The 22,673-nt window shown below is 39.8% G+C and overlaps 1 protein-coding gene across 2 annotated transcripts in view; it reads left to right on the plus strand.

The window, feature by feature from the left end:
• The first annotated feature begins 3,607 nt into the window (after window positions 1–3,607).
• The window catches only part of acap2 (ArfGAP with coiled-coil, ankyrin repeat and PH domains 2), a 61,244-nt gene continuing 42,178 nt past the window's right edge, over window positions 3,608–22,673 (plus strand). For both annotated transcript variants that reach the window (XM_004914369.4, XM_002937843.5), the window contains exons 1-4: window positions 3,608–3,914; window positions 19,793–19,850; window positions 21,190–21,309; window positions 21,632–21,685. In XM_004914369.4, coding sequence (XP_004914426.1) covers window positions 3,862–3,914; window positions 19,793–19,850; window positions 21,190–21,309; window positions 21,632–21,685 — 285 coding nt within the window. In that variant the 5' untranslated portion in view covers window positions 3,608–3,861. The remainder of the gene's footprint in view (window positions 3,915–19,792; window positions 19,851–21,189; window positions 21,310–21,631; window positions 21,686–22,673) is intronic.

A 22,673-nucleotide genomic window follows, 5' to 3' on the forward strand; every position in this document is an offset into this window, starting at 1 on the left:
TTTTTCTTCTTGTTCAGCAGCTCTTTGGTTTGAGCTTCCAGCAGCTATCTGGGTGCTAGGGTCCAGTTTACCCTAGCACCCAGTTAGTGATGTGCATAAAAGACTTGAAGATGAATAGAAAAAGGCCTGAATAGAAATAACCGAAAGCTGGAAAAAAACAGAACACAGAGACATATAATTAAAAAAAAATATAAAAATAAAAAAGTGAAGATCAACTGAAAAGCTGCTAATAATAGTCAACTCTATAACATACTAAAAGTTAAATTGAACCCCCCCCCCAAAAAAAAAGCAAACAGTACCTTCTCAATTTAAGGTGGCCACACACGTGGCCACATCGGTCGCACGAAAGATCGTTAAATCCGCCACTAACCTTCAGGGCTGAAATGGCAGATAAGGAGGTAGAAACAATAGGATTTCTACCTCCTTCTGCCGATTCAGCCCTGACGGCAGATTTTGCTCAGGCGCCTTCTATGGCGCCCGATCAAAATCTTTTAACCTGGCCGATCGGCGAGTCGGCCGATATCAGCAGCCTTCTGCGATATCGGTCGACTCGCCGACTTGCCATATCCGCACCGAATATCGTGCGAAACGAGGTTTCGGACGATATTATCGTTGCGTGTATGGCCAGCATAACTGTTCGTTCCTTTAGTTCTGTGCAAATTTGTATACTGTGCAACATTATCTTTTTTTATTTATGCTATTGTTCCCTATAGTGCAACGATATAAAACCTGAGGTGAATGTTTTGAGGAAAACTGCTCCTGCTCAGTGGGGTTTTCTGCAAACAAAAAAACTGCTCTGCCCAGAAGCATATTGGATTTGGAAACTTGATACATTGTTCCCTAAGGGGTTAAATGAAAATTGCAGTTTGTCTTGTTTTTTGTAAATAGTATTTGATACAGATTCTTTATTTTCACAGATAATCCAGCACTAGTGGTGGATAACAGAAATTAAGGTAAAGTTAACAGCCCTACTGGTGAAAAAGAGTTTTTGTTTAATAATTGCTTTGCGATATAGTGCATGAATAACAGTGTTTTTCTTTTATTATACTTGAGTTCCACATACCGGTATGTTGTTTGCACTAATTTATGCTCTTAGTGACGTGGCCAACTGACATTTGTACTCTGGATAGTGCGAGAATGGACTTCTGCAGAACTTTATATTGGTCTTTTTTGTAAAAAATGTTTATGTGCTGGACTTTTTTTTTTTTACAAACAATGTGTTCCTGAATAGTATTGGTGGTGCTTAAAGCACATGGAAAGGCAAAGTCACTTGGGGATGCCAAGATGTCCTCTCAAGGCATTTCGGGGAGACTAGTTGCCTGCGACAAGGGAGATTTGTTGCGGGCGACTAGTCTCCCCGTCTGCCACAGCCCTTACTGCAGCTGTAAAGGAATTGATACTTTTTTTTATAAGGCTTTTAGGGCAAACAAACATTTATAGATGACTATAAATGTAATGGTCCAAAACATGATTTTGTGCCCAGGATTATTGGTTAAAGGGCTTGGGGGGAATTAAGGGTGATTCTGAAGCACCATTACTTGCACACTAGGGAAACATGTGTGTGCAAGGGACACAAAGCAGCATAACCTTACCATCAGCAGAACTTACTTACTAATTGTTCATATCCTGTGCCCCATCCTTCTAGCTAGTAGTGAGAGACCTATTTGGACCTTTTAATGCTTTCTGTTCTCCTGAATTGGTTTGTGCAAAGTTTTCCAAGCTTCAACTGACCATCATACTAAAGATATGACCCTCAGAAAAAACGGATTTAATTAAAGGTCATCAGTGAATAACTGTTCTCCCTCCGGTTGGGGGAAACAATACCATTTGTAAAAAAAAAAAAAAATGCTCAAAACAAGTGCTAAACTGTCACCCTGAATTTCCCTGTGTCCTATATGTGTATATACTGTACATAGGCTAGGGCAGGGGTCCCCAACCACCAGGCCGGGGACCGGTGCCGGGCTGTGCTGAACTGGGCCACCTCCGGTCCCAATTACCTGTTATCCCAACTCCATGACAACAGCTATGCAAAGCCCAGGGAGCTTTCTACTAATCATGAAAAGGACCAAAGTACTTAAAGCTCCATACTAAGCATCAGGGGATATCACCACTTAGGTGGGAGTAAGAAGAGCAAGGGGGATGGGCACATCTAGTTGCAGGGTAACAAGCTCAGGTCTTCCAGTGAAGGAAAATACCAGGAAAATCGTTGTTGGCAGGCACTCCGATAAACCAAAAATGAGGTGTCAAAAAGCAGCCGTATTATGAGTAAAAAATGTAGTTTATTTAATCCATATAAAACAACAAGGGAAGCCTTACGCGTTTCGTATCAATAGGGTACTTAATCATAGGCTCTTCCGGTCTTCCAGTGATTTTGTATTATGATGAGCAGTATTATACCCACCGCCCCTGGTGTTGTCTTGCTTGAAACCGGTCCGTGGTGCAAAAAAGGTTGGAGACTACTGGGCTAGGGCACTAGAGATAGGATAATGTATAGGCTAAAATGTAGTAGTGTAATAACTAAATGAGCTATATCTGCACTAGGATCTAACCCCTTTATGCACACCAGGCTAGATTCTATGCCTGTCCATGTTAAGATAAAGGGGTGGTTCACCTTTTGATTAACTTTTAGCATGATGTAGACATTCATATTCTAAGACTATTTGCAATTAGTTTTCATTTTTTTTTTTGTGGGTTTTGTTCAGAAGCTTTATTTTGGAATATAGCAGCTGTCAGTCAGTGGTTTCATTGAGAGGCTGTGGGATGAATTGGAGAGGCCTTGAAAAGAATGATAAGTAATAAAAAGTAACAATAAAATGATAGCTTCACAGAGCAATAGTGTTTTGGCAGCTAGGGTCAGTGACTCCCTCTAGAAGTACAGTAGGGGCGGGATAGCCAATTACAGCCTGCAATCACACAAGCAAAGACAGGCTTCACTTCCCCATCAGGTCCAACTACTTCCTATCCTACAGTACAGTGTGCTGAGTGGTGTAGGGCCCTACACAGCCTGGGAAAGGAGGCAGCAGGAAGTGCAACAGATAGGCAGGACTAGTGGGGTTTTTGGAGAAAATTTCAATAAATCAGCCAGAAACACGTCTTCTCTACAATTCATTAGCACAATACTGTTTTTCATACAATACGTCCCTATAAAGATAGCATAAATTGGCTGCATCCTAACCTCTTTATAAATTATTTTGCTGTACTCATTATAATCCTTACCAGACGAGTCTATTTTATATGAGAGTCCCTGACGCCGCTACTATCTGGCTAGGCATATGAACATGGACCAAAATTCTGCAGGTAAGACGGCCATAGAGGCAGCCATTCCATCTCCTGCCTGGCACACTTGAGACTAACTAATGCCAACCTTTGCGATGGAACTTTGCACCATACACTTGACATAAGAGTCTCCCCTCAGTAATAATTTACGAAGGGTTTAAGCCAAAGCCCAGGCAGCCGTTCACCACTGAAAATCAGACCCAGGTTCACCTCTCCATATCCTTTCCCAAACCTCCTTCCCTTCTTACGCCTCCAGGGTGACTCGTTCCACTTCCTGTTATTTCCCCTTAACAACCAGTTACGCCCTTTACGTCTCCGTGCTACTTACTGATAGGGTAATGACTCTGTCACTCAGTTCCGTTGCTATAGCGAAAGGCGGGGCGCAAGTGGAATTTGTCTCTGGCACTTATAGGTAGTTTGGCTGCAGTGGGATATAGAAAGGCGAGACCGGGCAATTTAGAGCGCCGCACAGCGGCCTTAACCACTACCGTCTGCAACCTACTTTGTGCCCTGCTTCGCCCACTAAAGCTTCGTGTGGGGCCTATTTCACACTTAAGGTCTTCTCCATATCAGTGGGCTGGGAAAATGAAGATGATAGTGGATTTCGAGGAGTGCCTAAAGGATTCGCCTCGCTTCAGGTAAACTGAGTTTGCAGGCTTCCCATTTAAGGCGGGGATATGCGAGTAGGAGACTCCCTGCTGTCGCCCGAAATTCCAGTCCCAGCATCCCTAGGCGACGGTAAATGTTGGGTGTTGCTGCATCTGGGAAGTCACCGGTCTGACTGGCACTCTCCAGTACATTGACATTCATGTGGCCTTCCGCGGCCCTCCAGCTCTGTTTGAACTGCATCTCGCAGGTCATTTTGTTGTCTGGAGGGCCGCCCTTTGCACACCCCCTGTGCTCTTGTTCTTGACTTATGTATGTATGTATGAGTGTGTATGGTGAAGTTTTGTTGGGGGGGGGGGGGGGTTGGGGGTTGTAAAGTTGGCATTTAAAGGCTTCTTCACTGGCAAATAGCACTCGCTTAAAATCTTAAATCTGCTATGGTCTGTTGTGCTAATAATCCTAGTTATACATTGCTGTCCCGATTTTTGGCACCTCTGACCAAATCCAAATTGCATGATTATGTGACTGAAAGAAGAGATGGTAACTGCAAAGGGGAAATTTAAACCCAAAATAGAAACATGTCATTCTAAGGAACTCTCTAATAAGCATTCATGATTTTCAGAGGTTTTAAAACTATTTGTGAATATGTTTGCCACTGAAAGCAGAATCTGTCCAGCTGGTACAGTGAGACAATGTAGAAGACACCATCTGACTAACAGACCTGGCGGAGAACTGACTTCTGCTACATTGTTTCAAGAGTTGGAACTAGAAAGGGATAAGCAAATACTTTTAGTTACATTTCTATATGACTGAAACCACTGACAATTGTTATTGAATATATGTTGGAAAGTTGCTTAGAATGACAATTTCTTTCATTATGCATAAACAGCTGTTGGGGGCATATTCTGTTTAACTCAGTCCTTGCCATAGACTGATGAATCTATAGCACTAACCTGTGGCTGCCAGCATGCCCCTTCAGTCATTTTCAGAGCAGGGTGGTGAGTTACCCTGTTGATTTGGAGCACTAGCTAACTGTGGGGCACTAGCTTCAAATATTTGTTGATACTTGTAACATCTATTCTTCTTTCTGTCAGCGCAGTATTTCCTCAGACATGTCAACACTCCTGAATTTAAACAGTGGGTTTGTGGTGAGGGCGTAACTGGGTGGGTCTGGGAGTATAGGAAAATCATACAAAAAGGGAGAGGAAAGGTTGTCATCTCTGTTTCCTGTGTCACTTTATCTGCTACACAATCCAAAGCTTGATAGATTCATCCCTATTCTGAAAGAGGAGCTAATTTGCAAACAACTTATAATAAACTATTGTGCATTATTTCTAAGATTCATTTCATAAAAATAAACTTTCTAATTATAATTACTTAAAAATCTGCTATTTCTGAAATAATCTGGTTAATCCTAATATTTATTATTGTCTTGTCAAAAATTTGTCTATCTACATGCTGTCTTTGCATCAGGGTCTTTTTCTGATGGACTGGTAGTTCTTACATATTTTTGGTCCTTGTTTCCTTTGCCTACATAAGGTGAGCTAACTGCCAACACAAAATTCCAACACAAAGCTGCATACAGAGAGACAGATTGCTGATGGGGAAGTGAGGAAAGTTATTTTGGGGAAAAAAACACTGAATTTTTAATTGATGATATAGAAAGTGTCTTATTTCCATGTGGTGAAGCTTTAAATAATACATATTGGATATTTGTTTTCATGATACAGTAGAACCCTCCCCCCGGATTGTACTTTTTTGTGTAATTGATGCTGCTTTTTCCCAGTGTTGTTGCACCCTTCGGATGCAATGGGGCTGATGCATTAACATTAGTACAATGGAGCCTGCACTGCGTCATAAATTGGATGCAATTGTGCTGAATATTTTGAAGTCCAGTTGGCATCATTGTCAGCATTTGGTGAGTGATGTGCACTCCAAAACAAAATTTCTCGATGATCATTCATGCATATTATCTGAAAGCATGTGCACCATACAACGGGGTACAATTAGTCCAGTGCTCGCTGAACATTTGCAAAAGTCTTTTGCATGGAGATGAGTTTTACTTTGTGTACCTGAACAGGGCAGCCTCCACTTATCTTCATTTCCTCGTGTTTTGATCTTCAATGCTGCCAGCCTGAAAGGTGGCCATAGAGTCCCTCATAAGGTAACTGTCCATTCAACCTACACCCCAATTGGTAGGATGCCATATGGGACTGACTTGGATATGGCTTGTGGGCTCTAAAATTGACTGGATTAATGCTCAGGAAGTCAAATTAATAAGAAAAACGACTACTAGTGGATCAGTTGGAATGGTACCTATTATTTGTACATTATATATTTTATGCTTTATTTTTCATATTCAGCAAATAAATAGTGATTACAGTTAGCAGAAGTATGCTATGTTTTGTGCTTGTTCTCTGCAGGGTTTGTGGCAACGTCTTTTCACTTCAACAAAACATGTTAATTGCCAAAACCAAGGGGAAGGATAATAGCAACAACAATCATTTGTTAAGCTTGAAGTCCTGAATTGTCTGGATTTTCCCCCATCTAATGCATTGCAATCATCAATGCTTATTGTGTGATTTTTAGATCCTTTTTTTTACCAATGTATAATCATTTTAGCCTTTTGTGATCTCTAGATTTTATTTTATCAGGGCTGAGGAAACCTAATATAATTTTCTAGATATGAACAGAGTTGTTGGACAATTAAAAGCTGTAAATTTATCACAGACTGTGCAATATGTAGGGGCACATTCATCAAAGTACGATTGAGTCCAAATACAAAAAAGTCTTTTTTTTCTAAGTTTTAGAACTGTGCATATTTTTTGCAATTTTTTTCGTTAATTTGCACAACTTTTTCGTACTTTGCGACAAAATCGTATTTGTCGCAATGAGTACGAAAGTTTTGGATTCATTCAAGTTGCGGTATCATGACTTTACTTGGGCCAGGTTGGAGCTGCAGAGTGCCATTGAGCCCTATTGGAGGCTTCCAAAATCATGCACTGAAGGTTCAAAGTCAGAAAGGTTTTCTTTCTGTTTACGATCGTTCTGATAGGAAAATTTTGTGACTATTGCGAACGATCGCTTCAATACGAAAACTTTGGATCGTAAATACGAAATTTTTGTATTCAAACGGAAAAATTTTTTGGGACATTTGTGATCATCGGAAATGATTGGGTTTCGTGATTCGGATTCCTACCTTAGTGAATCTGGCCCATAGATTGGCATTATTGGAGACATGCCTGTATTTTAATCAACCCTCCAGTCTCTGGCCAACTTGCCTTCAAAAAATGAGAGAGAGACGCATCACATACAGATGTTGTTATTCTACATATTTATTTGTATAAATTTCTGTGGGATCTTTGGGAACATATTTATTAATGGGTGGAAGAGATTTCACATCTTGATAAATATGCCTTTAAAAATCCCAAATAAATTTAATAGAGAGCAGCAGGATATCACTCTGGCAAATGTGGTGAGTGCTCCACTTTTTTTAAACATTTTTTGGATAAGCTGTTCATGCGTGTTGACCAAATCATCTGAACTATTATAGTGTCTAAAATATTTGGATGGTTTTTGAGTTTAGGGTGAAGTCACATGGGGCAATTAGTTTTTTTTAAAAGTAAGTAGCGGCAACTAACCATGGAGACTTTCTCACCATACGTTAATGTATAAGTGTCAAGTAGAAAGAAGCCGCTCTCACAGGTCTTAAGTACAAAAAATAAAGTCTTTTTTATTGTATGGTGAACTGACGTTTCGGCTGAACACCTCAGCCTTTCTCAAAGTTAACACACACTGTGCAAACAAGCCATAAATACATCGAGAGGCGGGAAAATACAGAACCAAGACGTGTAGTGGTGACGTCACAACGCTTCTATACACACAAAAAAACACTTAAAAGTGCAAATACCAAATATCATAAAAGATACTACTAACTAAAGCAATCCGGGATCCCTACATAACATTATAGGAGACACCCGTGTATAAACATTTACCTAAAAGAAGTTATTACAAAGCCGTATAACATAATATTCACGGTTTCAGAATATCAAAAAGAAGCCATACTGTGCATATCATCCAAGAACCAACTGAGCCATATGTGAAAAAAATATAGAATAAGAATAAAAATAAATATGATTAATGTATAAGTGTATAACTGCGACTAATCACTCATGGTTTCGCTGCTCAGAATAGTTGCCATGTGTGTCTTTGCCCTTAGGTGGCATTTATTTATTTGATTTGTATCTTTTTTCCGGAGAACATCATCTGTACATGCACAATCGTACAATCTTTCTAGATGATGATATTCTTGAAAATTCATCTAAATTGCCTACATGACCAGTTTGATGAACTATACTATTTGCAAGATAGCTGTCTTCATGGTAATATGCATTGTTATTTATACCAAATGATTAGTCTTCAGCAATAGGACAATTTCTGCAGCTGCAAGATCAGCTTAATTCCCATTTAACAGTAAAAAATAGCTTGCATTTTCTGAATAGTTTTAACACAGAATTTTAAATTACAGAAGTACTTGTGAGAGAGCCCTCTGAGCAATTTACTTTTTTGTGTCTTTTATTTTACAGTACTTTTAACAAGAAAGGGGTTAATAACTGGGGGTGCCAGTTTGATATGCTCCACCCAGTGATTATCTATTACCTCAGATCCCAGCCATGGAGTATTATTCTTTGAGTACTGCACCCCATTATTCATTATTGTTTCCTGTTCCCAGGATTGATGCTCTGTAGGCATAGTGCTGACCGCGGTCTACATAGTCAGGGTAAATATCACTGAACATGTAGAGCTTTGGTGAGAAACACAAAACTTCCATCCCCCTGGGGATAACACAGCTGTGTTATTGAAAGGGAATGAAAATTTGTCAGTGTCACATTAATAAAAAAAGTAACTGATGTCACTTGTCATGCTTTTAAAAGCAAGAAATCTTGTTGAGTTTTTCAACAAAGATGGCGGAGTACACATTGTCAGGCTTCTTTTTTGCTCTTTGTGTTCATTGGCATATGTTTGAAAAGGAAGTATGAACCACATTCCTGTATGTTAGCAGTGTCGATATCACGTTCTGCTGACTCATAGTGCTGTCCACGAGACTAAACTTAAGCTCTGCATTTTATAATGGTTTGGCTCTTTTTCTCTACCGCAGAGAACTGGAAAAATGTCTGGTGTCAAATATAATGCACTTCCCTCCCATTTTTTCTGTTGTCCATACTATATATATTAAAGGAAAGATATACAGTGGTGTGAAAAACTATTTGCCCCCTTCCTGATTTCTTATTCTTTTGCATGTTTGTCACACAAAATGTTTCTGATCATCAAACACATTTAACTATTAGTCAAAGATAACACAAGTAAACACAAAATGCAGTTTTTAAATGAGGGTTTTTATTATTTAGGGAGAAAAAAATCCAAACCTACATGGCCCTGTGTGAAAAAGTAATTGCCCCCTGAACCTAATAACTGGTTGGGCCACCCTTAGCAGCAATAACTGCAATCAAGCATTTGCGATAACTTGCAACGAGTCTTTTACAGCTCTCTAGAGGAATTTTGGCCCACTCATCTTTGCAGAATTGTTGTAATTCAGCTTTATTTGAGGATTTTCTAGCATGAACCGCCTTTTTAAGGTCATGCCACAACATCTCAATAGGATTCAGGTCAAGACTTTGACTAGGCCACTCCAAAGTCTTCATTTTGTTTTTCTTCAGCCATTCAGAGGTGGATTTGCTGGTGTGTTTTGGGTCATTGTCCTGCTGCAGCACCCAAGATCGCTTCAGCTTGAGTTGACGAACAGATGGCCGGACATTCTCCTTCAGGATTTTTTGGTAGACAGTAGAATTCATGGTTCCATCTATCACAGCAAGCCTTCCAGGTCCTGAAGCAGCAAAACAACCCCAGACCATCACACTACCACCACCATATTTTACTGTTGGTATGATGTTCTTTTTCTGAAATGCTGTGTTACTTTTACGCCAGATGTAATGGGACATGCACCTTCCAAAAAGTTCAACTTTTGTCTCGTCGGTCCACAAGGTATTTTCCCAAAAGTCTTGGCAATCATTGAGATGTTTTTTAGCAAAATTGAGACGAGCCATAATGTTCTTTTTGCTTAAAAGTGGTTTGCGCCTTGGAAATCTGCCATGCAGGCCGTTTTTGCCCAGTCTCTTTCTTATGGTGTAGTCGTGAACACTGACCTTAATTGAGGCAAGTGAGGCCTGCAGTTCTTTAGATGTTGTCCTGGGGTCTTTTGTGGCCTCTCGGATGAGTTGTCTCTGCACTCTTGGGGTAATTTTGGCCGGCCGGCCACTCCTGGGAAGGTTCACCACTGTTCCATGTTTTTGCCATTTGTGGATAATGGCTCTCACTGTGGTTCGCTGGAGTCCCAAAGCTTTAGAAATGGCTTTATAACCTTTACCAGACTGATAGATCTCAATTACTTTTGTTCTCATTTGTTCCTGAATTTCTTTGGATCTTGGCATGATGTCTAGCTTTTGAGGTGCTTTTGGTCTACTTCTCTGTGTCAGGTAGCTCCTATTTAAGTGATTTCTTGATTGAAACAGGTGTGGCAGTAATCAGGCCTGGGGGTGACTACAGAAATTGAAAATTGAAATTGATAAACCACAGTTAAGTTATTTTTTAACAAGGGGGGCAATCACTTTTTCACACAGGGCCATGTAGATTTGGAGTTTTTTTTCTCCCTTAATAACGTAAACCTTCATTTAAAAACTGCATTTTGTGTTCAATTATGTTATCTTTGACTAATAGTTAACGGTTTTTGATGAGCAGAAACATTTAAGTGTGACAAACATGCAAAAGAATAAGAAATCAGGAAGGGGGCAAATAGTTTTTCACACCACTGTATATATATTAATATATATATATATATATATATATATATATATATAAAATTCCTTATGCAAGTTTTTTTTTTTTGTATTTATATAGAGGTGTTTTTAATGAGTTACAGATTCTAACATGGCTGTAAAAACCATGGTACTTTCTTCCTGTCATAATCCGCTTTATCATTCAAACTTCCTCTTTCAATGTAAAGTCAGTGTCAGGCTTGGCCCTGTTTTTTTAGTATTCCAAAACTATGTTGCTAAAGCACTCAGAAACTGACCCCCCCCCCCCCCCCCCCATTAACTAACAGTGAGATCACTAGACAAGCACTCATGTCAGTGCCTAACAGCTCTATTTGTCATTGCCCCAAACCTTTTTGTAATAATCCTGTACAAAATAAAGACTTTGGGATGCAGTCTGGAACATTTGAGGCATGACTAGAAAATTAGCTACCAGTAATCAGTATCGTGATAGAGTGGTCATAGAAATAGGCAAATATGAATCTACCATAGCTTCTGGACTTTCCATAGAATCTTTATGCCACCCTGTATGGAAGGCAGAGGGACTAAATGTCCCAGAATCCATCACTTCACTGTGATACAAAGTGAGGCAAGGGTTGCATTCTACTGTGAGCCTTTGAGAACTTTGGAAATGTTCTGTTTAAGTATCATGGCTTTTTGAAATGTCCAGGATATCTGTAATTTGATATATACACTATATAACCAAAAGTATCTAGAAATCTGCATGTCCAATAACTTCCAAAATCAAGGATATTAAAAGGAAACTCTACTCTTTAACATGGCAGGTCTCTATAAAAATATATCACACAAAACAGCACTTATGTAAAACCGCTTTCTCAAAAATATATTTTTTTGTAGTAGCTTTTGCCATTGGATAATCCCCTTTGCTTGTACGATTCACTGTGCTCGCATACAAGGGCACACATACTTGCAGGTCACATCAGCCAATGAATTTACAGAACTCTTGTCTTTTACTCTCACACTTCTTCCTGTCACAATCAGAACCTACATTATTTTCTGTCAGGTGATCTCTGAGGTAACTGATATATATATGCCAAATGTGTTTAATAATTCTGTTTTATAAATAGCTTGTTGTCCCTTAGAGCCCTACAGCGTTTACTCCTCTAGGAAAGCTTTTCACTACATGTTGGAACATTGTTTGTGGGATTTGCTTTCATTCATACTGAGGTTGGGCACTGATGTAAAGTGATTGATTGGGCTTGGCTTGCTCTTGGTATTCCACTTCATCCCGCAGGTGTTGAGGAAGTTAGGGCTCTGTTTAGGCCAGTCAGGTCTTTTTCACTCCTATCTTGGAAAACTAATTCTTTGATTTTTGTGTATGAGAGAAATATGAAAGTATGTTTGCCATAAAAAAGGATGTGTCTGATGGTCAAGAATATAATTGTAAGCAGTAGTGTAAAATTTCCTTTCCCTAGGACCAGGGGCCCAAAGCCAAACCATTAAAACACAGCCCAGATTATATTCCTCTTTTATAAAACTTTCTAATCTGTATTGTGCAATTAAGCAGGTAATGTTCTCATGGCATCCACCAGGTGGTAAAGTGTCACTTCAAGAATGCCACTCCATCAGTGACAATTACACACCTTTACAGCTAAAGTGTGGCATAGCCTGTGGTGTTCTTGGTTTTGTGTGCACTGCTAACCCACTAAAAGCCTATGTTGTTCCTCACAAATTGTTATTTTGCTGAGGTTGCTTCCAGAGGTTCTAATTTGGCACTGTATTTCAACTAAGAACATATATTAGAAGGGATGTTCAGATACCTTTGGCAGTATGGTGTGGACACTTGTGACCATATAGTGTAGGTGGTAACCATGGGTTTCCTTTGTTAGTAGAGGTGATTGTGATGCATAAGATGTGTTTGTTTCAGAGATGTTGTTCTTTTGTCTGAGGCTACAGACCTGATGTGTCGTGTTTCACCCTCATCACCCTTGGTGTCATCTTAGACAAATTCTCACCTTGTCACATGCCAATAAGGCCTTCTATTTGTGGTATTCTTGATTATGATGCTTTTGTGTATAAGAACAGAGGTAAATGAAATGCTACACATTTTGTCTACTTTTGGAAATGTTTTAAAAATCACTGACTTAAAACTTGTGGTGTTTATTTCTTGTACAAATACATTACCCAAAAATGACCCAGTTCCTCTGAAACACTCATAAAGCACAGGCTGTGTTTTTTTTTTGTTTGTTTTTTTGTTTTCAGGGGCAGCCATGAAAATGTACATGCACCATGCATATTTTGTAGCCTATAGAATTTTGAGGATCATATTTCTAAGTGTACCCTTTCTTTTACCTTGCAGTCTCAAGTATCCTTATGCTTATTAAGTACTCAAGTATACCTGTAGAGTTCTTTAAAAATTCTCATATAGATGAGGAGTATATATACAAAATAGTCCATGCCTTTTTAGACCATGTCTTTTCATGCTGACGTTTTATTTTGTGCATTTTTTGTACTTATCTTATGAAGTTAATAATTGCCATTATGGTTTGTAGTTATGTTCCAGAGGGCATGGTCCATGTTTAGTAAAAACTGCAAACTGAGCAGCTGTCTTTAATTTTTTCTTGTAGTTTTGGATGTATTCTCTAAAAGAAACAATAAGGATTTTTACTAAGTTTTTCCAGCTGTAGCTCTTTGTTTTTCTGATGGTAAACTATTAAAATTTCTGTTTTACTCATCATTTTGGCATTGTTAGGATCCTTTTCAGTCTGAGTCTTATTCTGGGGCCCACTAAATACATACGTGCAGCCCAAAACATACAAGTAGTCCTTGGCTGATCTGCCAAGCGCTAGTTTTCAAGGTGGCCATTAGGGATGCACCAAATCTAGGATTCAGCCTTTTTCAGCAGGATTTGGCAGAATCTACGCTCCTGGCTGAACAGAATCGGAATCTTTAAAGCCATGTGACTTTTTGTCACATGCGCGTGGTTCTCTTTAACTCTTCTCTCTCCTAATTTTCATATGCAAGGTAGGATTCGAATTTGGTTTAGTATTTGGTATTTGCTATTGGCCAGATCTTAATTGGGCAGGTTTGACTTTCCTTCGAATGGAGGACTGCATTGGCTCCTTTATGTGGTCCTCGGTCTGACGGCGCCTATGCCCGCTGTTGTAATTTGATTGACGACCAAATTAGCCTAATATTACCCACCAGAAGATCTGCTCGTTTCGTGCCCAAATGAGCAAATCTTTCCTTGTATGCCCACCTTTAGCCAGCTCCTTCATGTGCCTCTTCGTGGTTTTCTGCCACATGAAGGATGCTGTACTAGCTGACAGAGATAAACTGTCATTCACACATGAATTGGTGGTGGCCCCAGCGTGTCAGCGGTGTTGTGTATTGTGTGGCACCAACTGAGGTTTTGCCTGGTATCCTGGTGGGCCAGTCCTGGTTTCGATGCAGAAAATCTTTCATTTTGAGTTTGATAGCCTTATCATTTTTAAATGTTATTGACTACCCATTGTTTAATGTGGTTTACAGAATAAACTATATTTTTCCTTTCTGTACCGTGTTTTTTGCAAATAAAGTAAATAAGAATATAGCCATTCCCTACGCATGATATATATTGGAAAGGAGTTAAATGTGTTGTAGCTGCCAAGGTTTAATGAAAAAGAATCAGGGCTGCAAAAAGCTTTACTAATGTAAAGATGGTTTTGCAAAACATCTACCTCTGATTATGCACCCGCCCCAAAAGATTGCTGCAAGGTTTTCAGCATTATCAGTAGTTTTTATGAAGTAAAAACAGTATTGATAATTAAACAGAGCAGAATCAAATATCATCGCCTAACCATAAACTCTTCCATCAGCAGTGCTCTGGAAACAAAAACAAAGATACTTAACATTTGGAACATACTGCCCAAAAATGGACCTCGGTACTCCGGAAATTAAGTATACAGAGAAAAATTAATTTAAATGCTATGAAAGTTGAACAGGCACAAAATGTGTAATCTGTGATAGAAACTTCTGCCAGCCTTTTGTCCAACATCGCCTTCTCTCTCTCTCTCTCTCTCTCTCTCTCTCTCTGGCCACTCCCCTTTTTTGAACCACACCCACTTCAAACCACACCCATTTTATCACAATGGTGGTAGTGCAGCAAAAACCCAAATGCTTGGTCCTCACTGCGGGGATATCAACAGTTATTCATATATGAAAGAATTATATTATGTCATATTAAGACACACCCTTAAATCCATATGCCTCCTCCTCCCCTGTGAATAGCACAGCAACCCCCAGCAACATAATTACACACCTACCAAAAATTTAGTGTCTAATGAATCCTCTAGCTTTATACCTGAGGGAAAAAAAATCTTCAAAATAAAAAATACCAAGCGTAGATTTATCTGTAACTTATCATTGCTGTCACAATACTGTACTGTAGGTGCCTGTCCTGCTTGCTTCGTATGAATTTTTGACTTACGCTAAATAGAGGTTTTACAGTTACTTTCTTCTTTGCCCAGAACATCTAGCGTTACATTAGTGAAAAATTATGTAGGTCTTATGTCAAAGTACTAAGGCTAGGCAGCCAGGGACTCATTTGTCCCAGGAGCTTGCAATCTAAGTCCCTGTCACGTATGCAAATATGCACATATACTTCAGTTAGTTTTATAAGCAGCCAACTAACTTGCATGCATGTTTTTGTTGTGTGGGAGGAAATCAGTGTGCCAGGGTTGTTCCAAGCTATAGCTGACTGTTTGGCAAAAATGTTGTGTGACTGCAGCTCAAACAGAATGCCAGCAGATTCATCTTAAATAAGTTTAAGTTGTGGCAACAGCTAGAAAGCAAAACCTGATTATAAATACAGCAGTATAAGGTCACTTTCTCTACCTTAAATGGAAAATAATCCATTATAATCCACTATATGGTGCCAAAAAGAGTTCATTATACTTTGATAGAATAGCACTCCATAACATACAGTGGATATAAAACGTCTACACACCCCTGATAAAATGTCAGGTTCCTGTGCTGTACAAAAATGAGACAAAGATAAATAATTTCAGAACTTTTTCAACCTTTAATGTGACATATAAACTGTACCACTCAATTGAAAAACAAACTGAAATCTTTTATGGGGAGGGAAGAAAACCAAAAAAACTAAAATAATGTGGTTGCATAAGTGTGCACACTCTTAAACTAATACTTTGTTGAAGCACCTTTTGATTTTATTACAGCACTCTCTTCTTTGCAGAAACACTCCAAATCTGTCAGATTGCGAGGGCATCTCCTGGGCACAGCCCTCTTCAGATCACCCTATAGATTTTCAATCGGATTCAGGTCTGGGCTCTGGCTGGGCCATTCCAAAACTTTAATCTTCTTCTGGTGAAACCATTCCTTTGTTGATTTGGATGTATGCTTTGGGTCGTTGTTATGCTGAAAGATGAAGGTCCTCCTCACGTTCAGGCTTCTGCTAGAAAGCTGAAGGTTTTGTGCCAATATTGACTGGTATTTGGAACTGTTCATAATTCCCTCTATCTTAACTAAGGCCCCAGTTCCAGCTGAAGAAAAACAGCCCCAAAGCATGATGCTGCCACCACCATGCTTCTCTGTGGGCATGGTGTTCTTCTGGTAATGTGCAGTATTGTTTTTGCACCAAACCTATTTTTTGGAGTTATGGCCAAAAAGTTCAACCTTGGTTTCATCAGACCATAACACCTTTTCCCACATGCTTTTGGGAGACTTCAGATGTGTTTTTGCAAAATGTAGCTTGGCTTGGATGTTTTTTTGTTTGTAAGAAAAGGCTGTCGTCTTGCCACTCTACCCCATAGCCCAGATATATGAAGAATATGGGAGATTGTTGTCGCATGTACCACACAGCCAGTACTTGCCAGATATTCCTGCAGCTCCTTTAATGTTGCTGTAGGTCTCTTGGTAGCCTCCCATACCAGTTTTCTTCTTGTCTTTTCATCAATTTTGGAGGGACGTCCAGTTCTTGATAATGTCACTGTTGTGCCATATTTTCTCCACTTGATGATGACTGTCTTCACTGTGTTCCATGGTAGATCTAATGCCTTGGAAATTCTTTTGTACCCTTCTCCTGACTGATATCTTATAATAATGAGATCCCTCTAATGCTTTGGAAGCTCTGTGTGGACCATGGCTTTTGCTGTGGGATGCGACTAAAAAAATGTCAGGAAAGACCAACTTGAGAAGCTGACTTTGGGGTTAATCAGAGGCACTTTAAATGATGGCAGGTGTATGCTGATTCCTATTTAACATGATTTTAGAAGAGGGTATGCTCACTTATGCAACCACATTATTTTAGTTTTTTTTGTTTTCTTCCCTCCACCTAAAAGATTTCAGTTTGTTTTTCAATTTAGTGGTACAGTTTATAGGTCACATTAAAGGTGGAAAACATTCTGAAATGATTTATGTTTGTCTCATTTTTGTACAGCACAGGAACCTGACATTTTACCAGGGTTGTGTAGACTTTTTATATCCACTGTATCGGTGCTATATTCATATTGTCGCATCCATCCTTGATTCAGTTGAGCTTGCATTCTAATTCCTATCACATTCAAACAACACATGTTGTGGGCAAAATGGAGAACCCAGAGAAATCTAAAGAAAACATCGAGAGAACATACAATGTAGTTCCCTGGTTGAAACAGAATTGATTTCCCCACTACTGCAAGGCTGAAGCCCTAATTACTTTTTACCATTTACTTTACTATAAAATTTGCTGGGAATATTTGGCAATGGCAAACATTATGTCTAATGAAAGGATACAAATCCCCACCTGATACATGGATAAATACTAGTGACAATGCTCGGGCATTTAGCTAACACAATGGTTGGACAGACAAGGGCCCATTGTCAAGTAATTGGCCCTTGTTTGTCTTTAAGGTTTTTATCAGTGCATGTAATTTGTTGATTCCTTTTTTTTAACCCATACTGAATTTTGTACTCTGTATTTTCAGTATTGCTAAAACATTTCTGACATTAAGGGCTGTGGCACATGGGGAGACGACTAATCTCCCAGCCCTAAGGCTAAAGGTACCCATACACTATAAGATCTGCTCGTTTGGCGATGTCGCCAAGTGAGCGGATCTTCACCCGATATCCCCACCTACGGGTGGGCGATATCGGGCAGCAAGTACCTTAAAAAAAAATAATCCGATCGTTTGCCCTTGGGGCCAAACGATCGGATTACATTTGCGGCCATGGGGCAGTCGGTTCGGGGACTGCATCAACGAGCCGATGCGGTTCCCGATCCGACCGGATTTTCTAACCTGGCCGATCGAGATCTGGCCAATTTCAGGCCAGATATCGGTCTGCCAGGCCGCTCTGTTCTGCCCATACACGGGCCGATTAGCTGCCGAATCGGTCCAAGGGAGCGATATCGGCAGCTATAGTCGGCCCGTGTATGGGGACCTTATGGACCCACAGAGTGGTTCACTCACCTTTAATAGATATCTGCTTTCCACCAGCAACAATAGGAGTCGCCGGTGGAATGCCCTTCGACGAGGCAATGCAATGGCCTTTCCACCGGCAACTCCTATTGTTGCTGGTGGAAAGGCATTTCAGAGCATTTAGTCACACGGAGCTACTAGTAGCAGCTTTTGGTCACAGCTACAATAATAGACAATGCTGATTGTTTACTGATAATTGTATTGTCTATGGCAGGGTAAGCACAGCATTACACCCTGTCTTTTAGATATCTTATTTAAGTTAAAAGATGTAACATTTTTTGTAACATATTTTTTTTTTTAGTGTGAAACTTTTACCACCGTCTGTAAACTGTGAAGCAAATGGGGAAGTATTACAGCTATATACAGCTGCCTGTTTATTAATTTAAGTATTCCATAGTTTTTTTTTTTATTCACAAGAGTGTTTATCTACCACCTAAAATAAACAGGAAACCATTTTGTGGTACAGCCCTAAGGGCAAAGGCACACGGTATGTATATCTGCCTCTCTCAGCCCTTTGTTTTTTAGTCAGGCTAAAGCTGGCCATACACCACCGATAATATCATACGAAACCTCGTTTCGTACAATATTCGGTGCGTGTATGGCAAGTCAGCGAGTTGACCGATATCGCAGGAAGCTGCTGATATCGGTTGACTCGCCGATCGGGACAGTTAAAAGATTTTAATCGGGCGCCTAACCAAAATCTGCCTTCAGCGCTGAATCGGCAGAAGGAGGTAGAAATCCTATTGTTTCTACCTCCTTATCTGCCGTTTCAGCTCTGAACGGTGTGTGGCTGATTGTACGATCTTTTGCACGAAAGATCGCAAATCGCCACGTGTGTGGCCACCTTAAGAGAACGGATCTGCTTGCCTATGCTGCATTATGTACATGCACTGAAAATTACATTAACCACCTGAGTGTGGGCACAAAGAACAGAGCGGATTGGAAATCAGCCTAAAAAAGGCAATGTGTGCCTGCAATCAGACAGTTACTGTCATTTTTAGTTCAGCTACATGATGCAGCGTAGGCAAGCGGATCCGCTCTCTCAGCCTGACTGAAAAATGCTGGGCTGAGCAAAACAGATATACTCACAGTGTGCCCTTGCCCTTAAGTAAACAGTACATTATCTCTGTGCTCAGCATTAGTCTTTATCCTTACAAACAGGGCAGAATAAGAACATAGACCTGATGTTGTGTGGTGAAGCCCATACAGGGTCGGACTGGGCCGCCGGGACACCGGGAAAAATCCCGGTGGGCCCCGGCCCTAGTGGGCCCCAGCGGCCCAGTCCGACCTTTGCCGCCGCTCCCCGCTACTGACTGTTCCTCCCCGACGCGTTCAATTTATACGCACTCGGGGAGGACGTCAGGCGGGGGCCCTTCGGGGGGGGTTAGGGGGGCCCTTGGGGGGGTTAGGGGAAGCGGCTGGGGCACCTGCAGGGCCCCTGGGGCGGGAGCCCCGGTGGGCCCTGCACCCCCCCAGTCCGACCCTGAGCCCATAGAACTGTGCCACATGTTAACCTGCACATATACATTGCGATAAGCACTGGCGTGAAATGAACACCATGTTTGTGCTATTAATGCTGAAACATTTGATTTAACTATATACAAAATGCTGTGTATCTTACAGGGCATCTTTAGAAGATGTTGAAGGCGATGTGGCCGAGTTAGAAATGAAGCTTGATAAGGTAAGGTTTCTTTCATATATCCTTCCTCTGCAGAATAGTGCTGCTGTTCTCACGAAAGCTTATTGCTAGGCATAAAATGCAAGCTAATTTACATATTTTATTTGTGGTAAACAACTGCAATTTAAATTTGTGGAAAATTCTTATAAGAGTGAGGAACTTTGTCGTTGCAGGAAATCGTTCTCCTTGGAGATGGCAAAGTGGGCACACAAAAAAAAATAAAGTTATTAGTTGACTGAACCATATTCTGCCATTTTTAAAGGAATACTGTCATGGGAAAACATGGTTTTTTCAAAACACATCAGTTAATAGAGCTTCCCCAGTAGAATCCTGCATTGAAATCTGTTTTTCAAATCACAAACACAAGAAACAGTAGGTTACTTGAAAGCAATTCTAGTGTGTAGCGCTGGCTCCTTCTGAAAGCTCAGACTTGTGTACAATGCACTCAGATGGCTGCCTGCACACCAATATTACAATTAAAAAAAATACATTCGCTGGTTCAAGAATAAAATTGTTAATGGTAGAGTAAATTATTTGCTATGTAAACAGTGTAACAGAAACAGAAATAAAAAGTACACCATAAAAATCATGACAAGATCGCTTAAAGACAATGCTTTTTGGTAAAGAGTAAAGCTGGCCATACACGTGGCGATCTGACGATGTTTCGTGCGACCATCGGTCGCACGAAACATCGTCAGATCCGCCACACACCATTCAGGGCTGAATCGGCAGGTAAGGAGGTAGAAACAATAGGATTTCTACCTCCTTCTGCCGATTCAGCGCTGAAGGGAGATTTTGGTCAGGCGCCTTCTATGGCGCCCAATCAAAATTTTCAAACTGGTCCGATCGGAGAGTCGGCCGATATCAGCAGCTTCCTGCGATATCGGTCGACTCGCCGACTTACCATTCACGCACCGAATATCGTACGAAACGACGTTTCGTACGATATTATCGGTGCGTGTATGGCCACCTTAAGATGTTTTATTTACAATTAGAGCATATATTTGTCTGTGCAGCGTCTGCAAATATAATATTTCTTTGCAGGAGTTTTCCTCCTGTGCGAAGAGCCATGAACCCTAGAACACAATTATGTGTGTGTGTGTATATATACATATTATATATTATTATTATATATTATTATACGTATGTATATATATATATATATATATATATATATATATATATATATATATATATATATATATATATATATATATATATATATATATAATGTTTCTGTGGGTTTTCTTGCTGAGTAAATTGATGGAAATTACATTTATTTCTCTTCAAATCTATAAATGATCAATATATTGTTCAATAATGTCTCCCTTTTTCTTTTTAGCTGGTGAAGCTTTGCATTGGAATGATTGATGCTGGAAAAGCTTTTTGTGCTGCCAATAAGCAGTTTATGAATGGAATTCGGGACCTTGCCCAGTATTCTAGCAAAGACTCTGTGATTGAAGTAAGTAAAATTTTCTCATAACAATGGAAACTGTAGTTTTGTGCCTGACCTACGCAGTGAAAATTAATTTGCTAACCAGGAATTTCCCCATTTCCTGCAAGTGATCACGTATAATAAAGAATCCCATTGTCTGATTCTTTTGTTTATGTTTGTGTGACTTCCTGTTCAACTCCTCACTTTCGATTGAAGGAAATCATTATTTTCAGCTGTTTATAATAAGCTATTGCATAATAAAATGAAAAAATATCCAAACACACTATTGTAGTTTTTTTGTAGGTGTAGACAACAGATTTATCTTTCATTTTTTATTCTCTTTCCACAGAGCAGCTTGACAAAGTTCGCAGACAGTTTACAGGAGATGATAAAGTACCATGCAGTAAGTTTAATAAGATAAGGCATATATCAGCCTGACTTGCTACAGTGATGCACATCCCGTCATAAACTCTAATCTTGCTGTTTTGTTTCTTGCAGAATCACTAAGTTTGCCTAATATTTTCAGAAATAGGAATCACTTCTAAATCGGCCATCCCCCCATTGGTCTTACAATATTTAGGACATAAAATAAGTGTTCATTTTCACATCCAATCTATTTGCCCTTCAGTCTAAGCTGCCACGAGTATATAGAAGCACAAATAGGCATTCTCCTAAAGTCTCACCCTAATGGGCTCCAACTTATAACCTATAGTTCAGTGTACAGATATTGGTTCCAGTGCTGTTTAGGGTTAGACCGCCCTTAATACAAATGGCATAAATTGTACAATGAAAATAGCCAATAAAACTTATATATTAAAACAATTAGTGGGTCAGAAAGCTAGTTATTTGGGACTAAATGTGGGACCCTCCCAAGAAAAAAAATATACAGATCACTGATCTAAAGCTGTGTGGTTGTAGGCAACTCCTAGTTTGGTAATTGCATTCTGTGTTGTCATGATGCATCAGGAATATGATTTTTTTTTTTTTTTTGTGAAGCTGATTGAGGGAAAACAGCAACAGTCAAAATGTCCCACTGCTTCTCAGATTTATATGAATGCCAGTGACAGAGAGGGTCACTTTGGTTGTCGCTGTTTTCCACCTTATGGCTAACGCTAAGGGCCAGATTCATTGAATCACGTGTTCGAATCCCTAATGGGATAAATTCGGATTGGATACAATAATTTCTTAAAGGAAAAGCAACACAAAAATTTTTCAAGTAAAAAATCTATTCTACCCTGCCCCAATAATTGCCCTATCCTGCAAACCATTTATTATTTTGAATGCTGTAGTACAAAATACCTGTTAAAAGTTGGCTTCCGGTCATTTGAAGAAAGGCGATACAGCGATGCGGGTGAAGTATCAGGGGAAGTGTCCACTATGCAGCGATCGAT

This window comes from Xenopus tropicalis, chromosome 5 (assembly GCF_000004195.4).
Source record: "Xenopus tropicalis strain Nigerian chromosome 5, UCB_Xtro_10.0, whole genome shotgun sequence".
Taxonomy (NCBI): Eukaryota; Metazoa; Chordata; class Amphibia; order Anura; family Pipidae; genus Xenopus; species Xenopus tropicalis.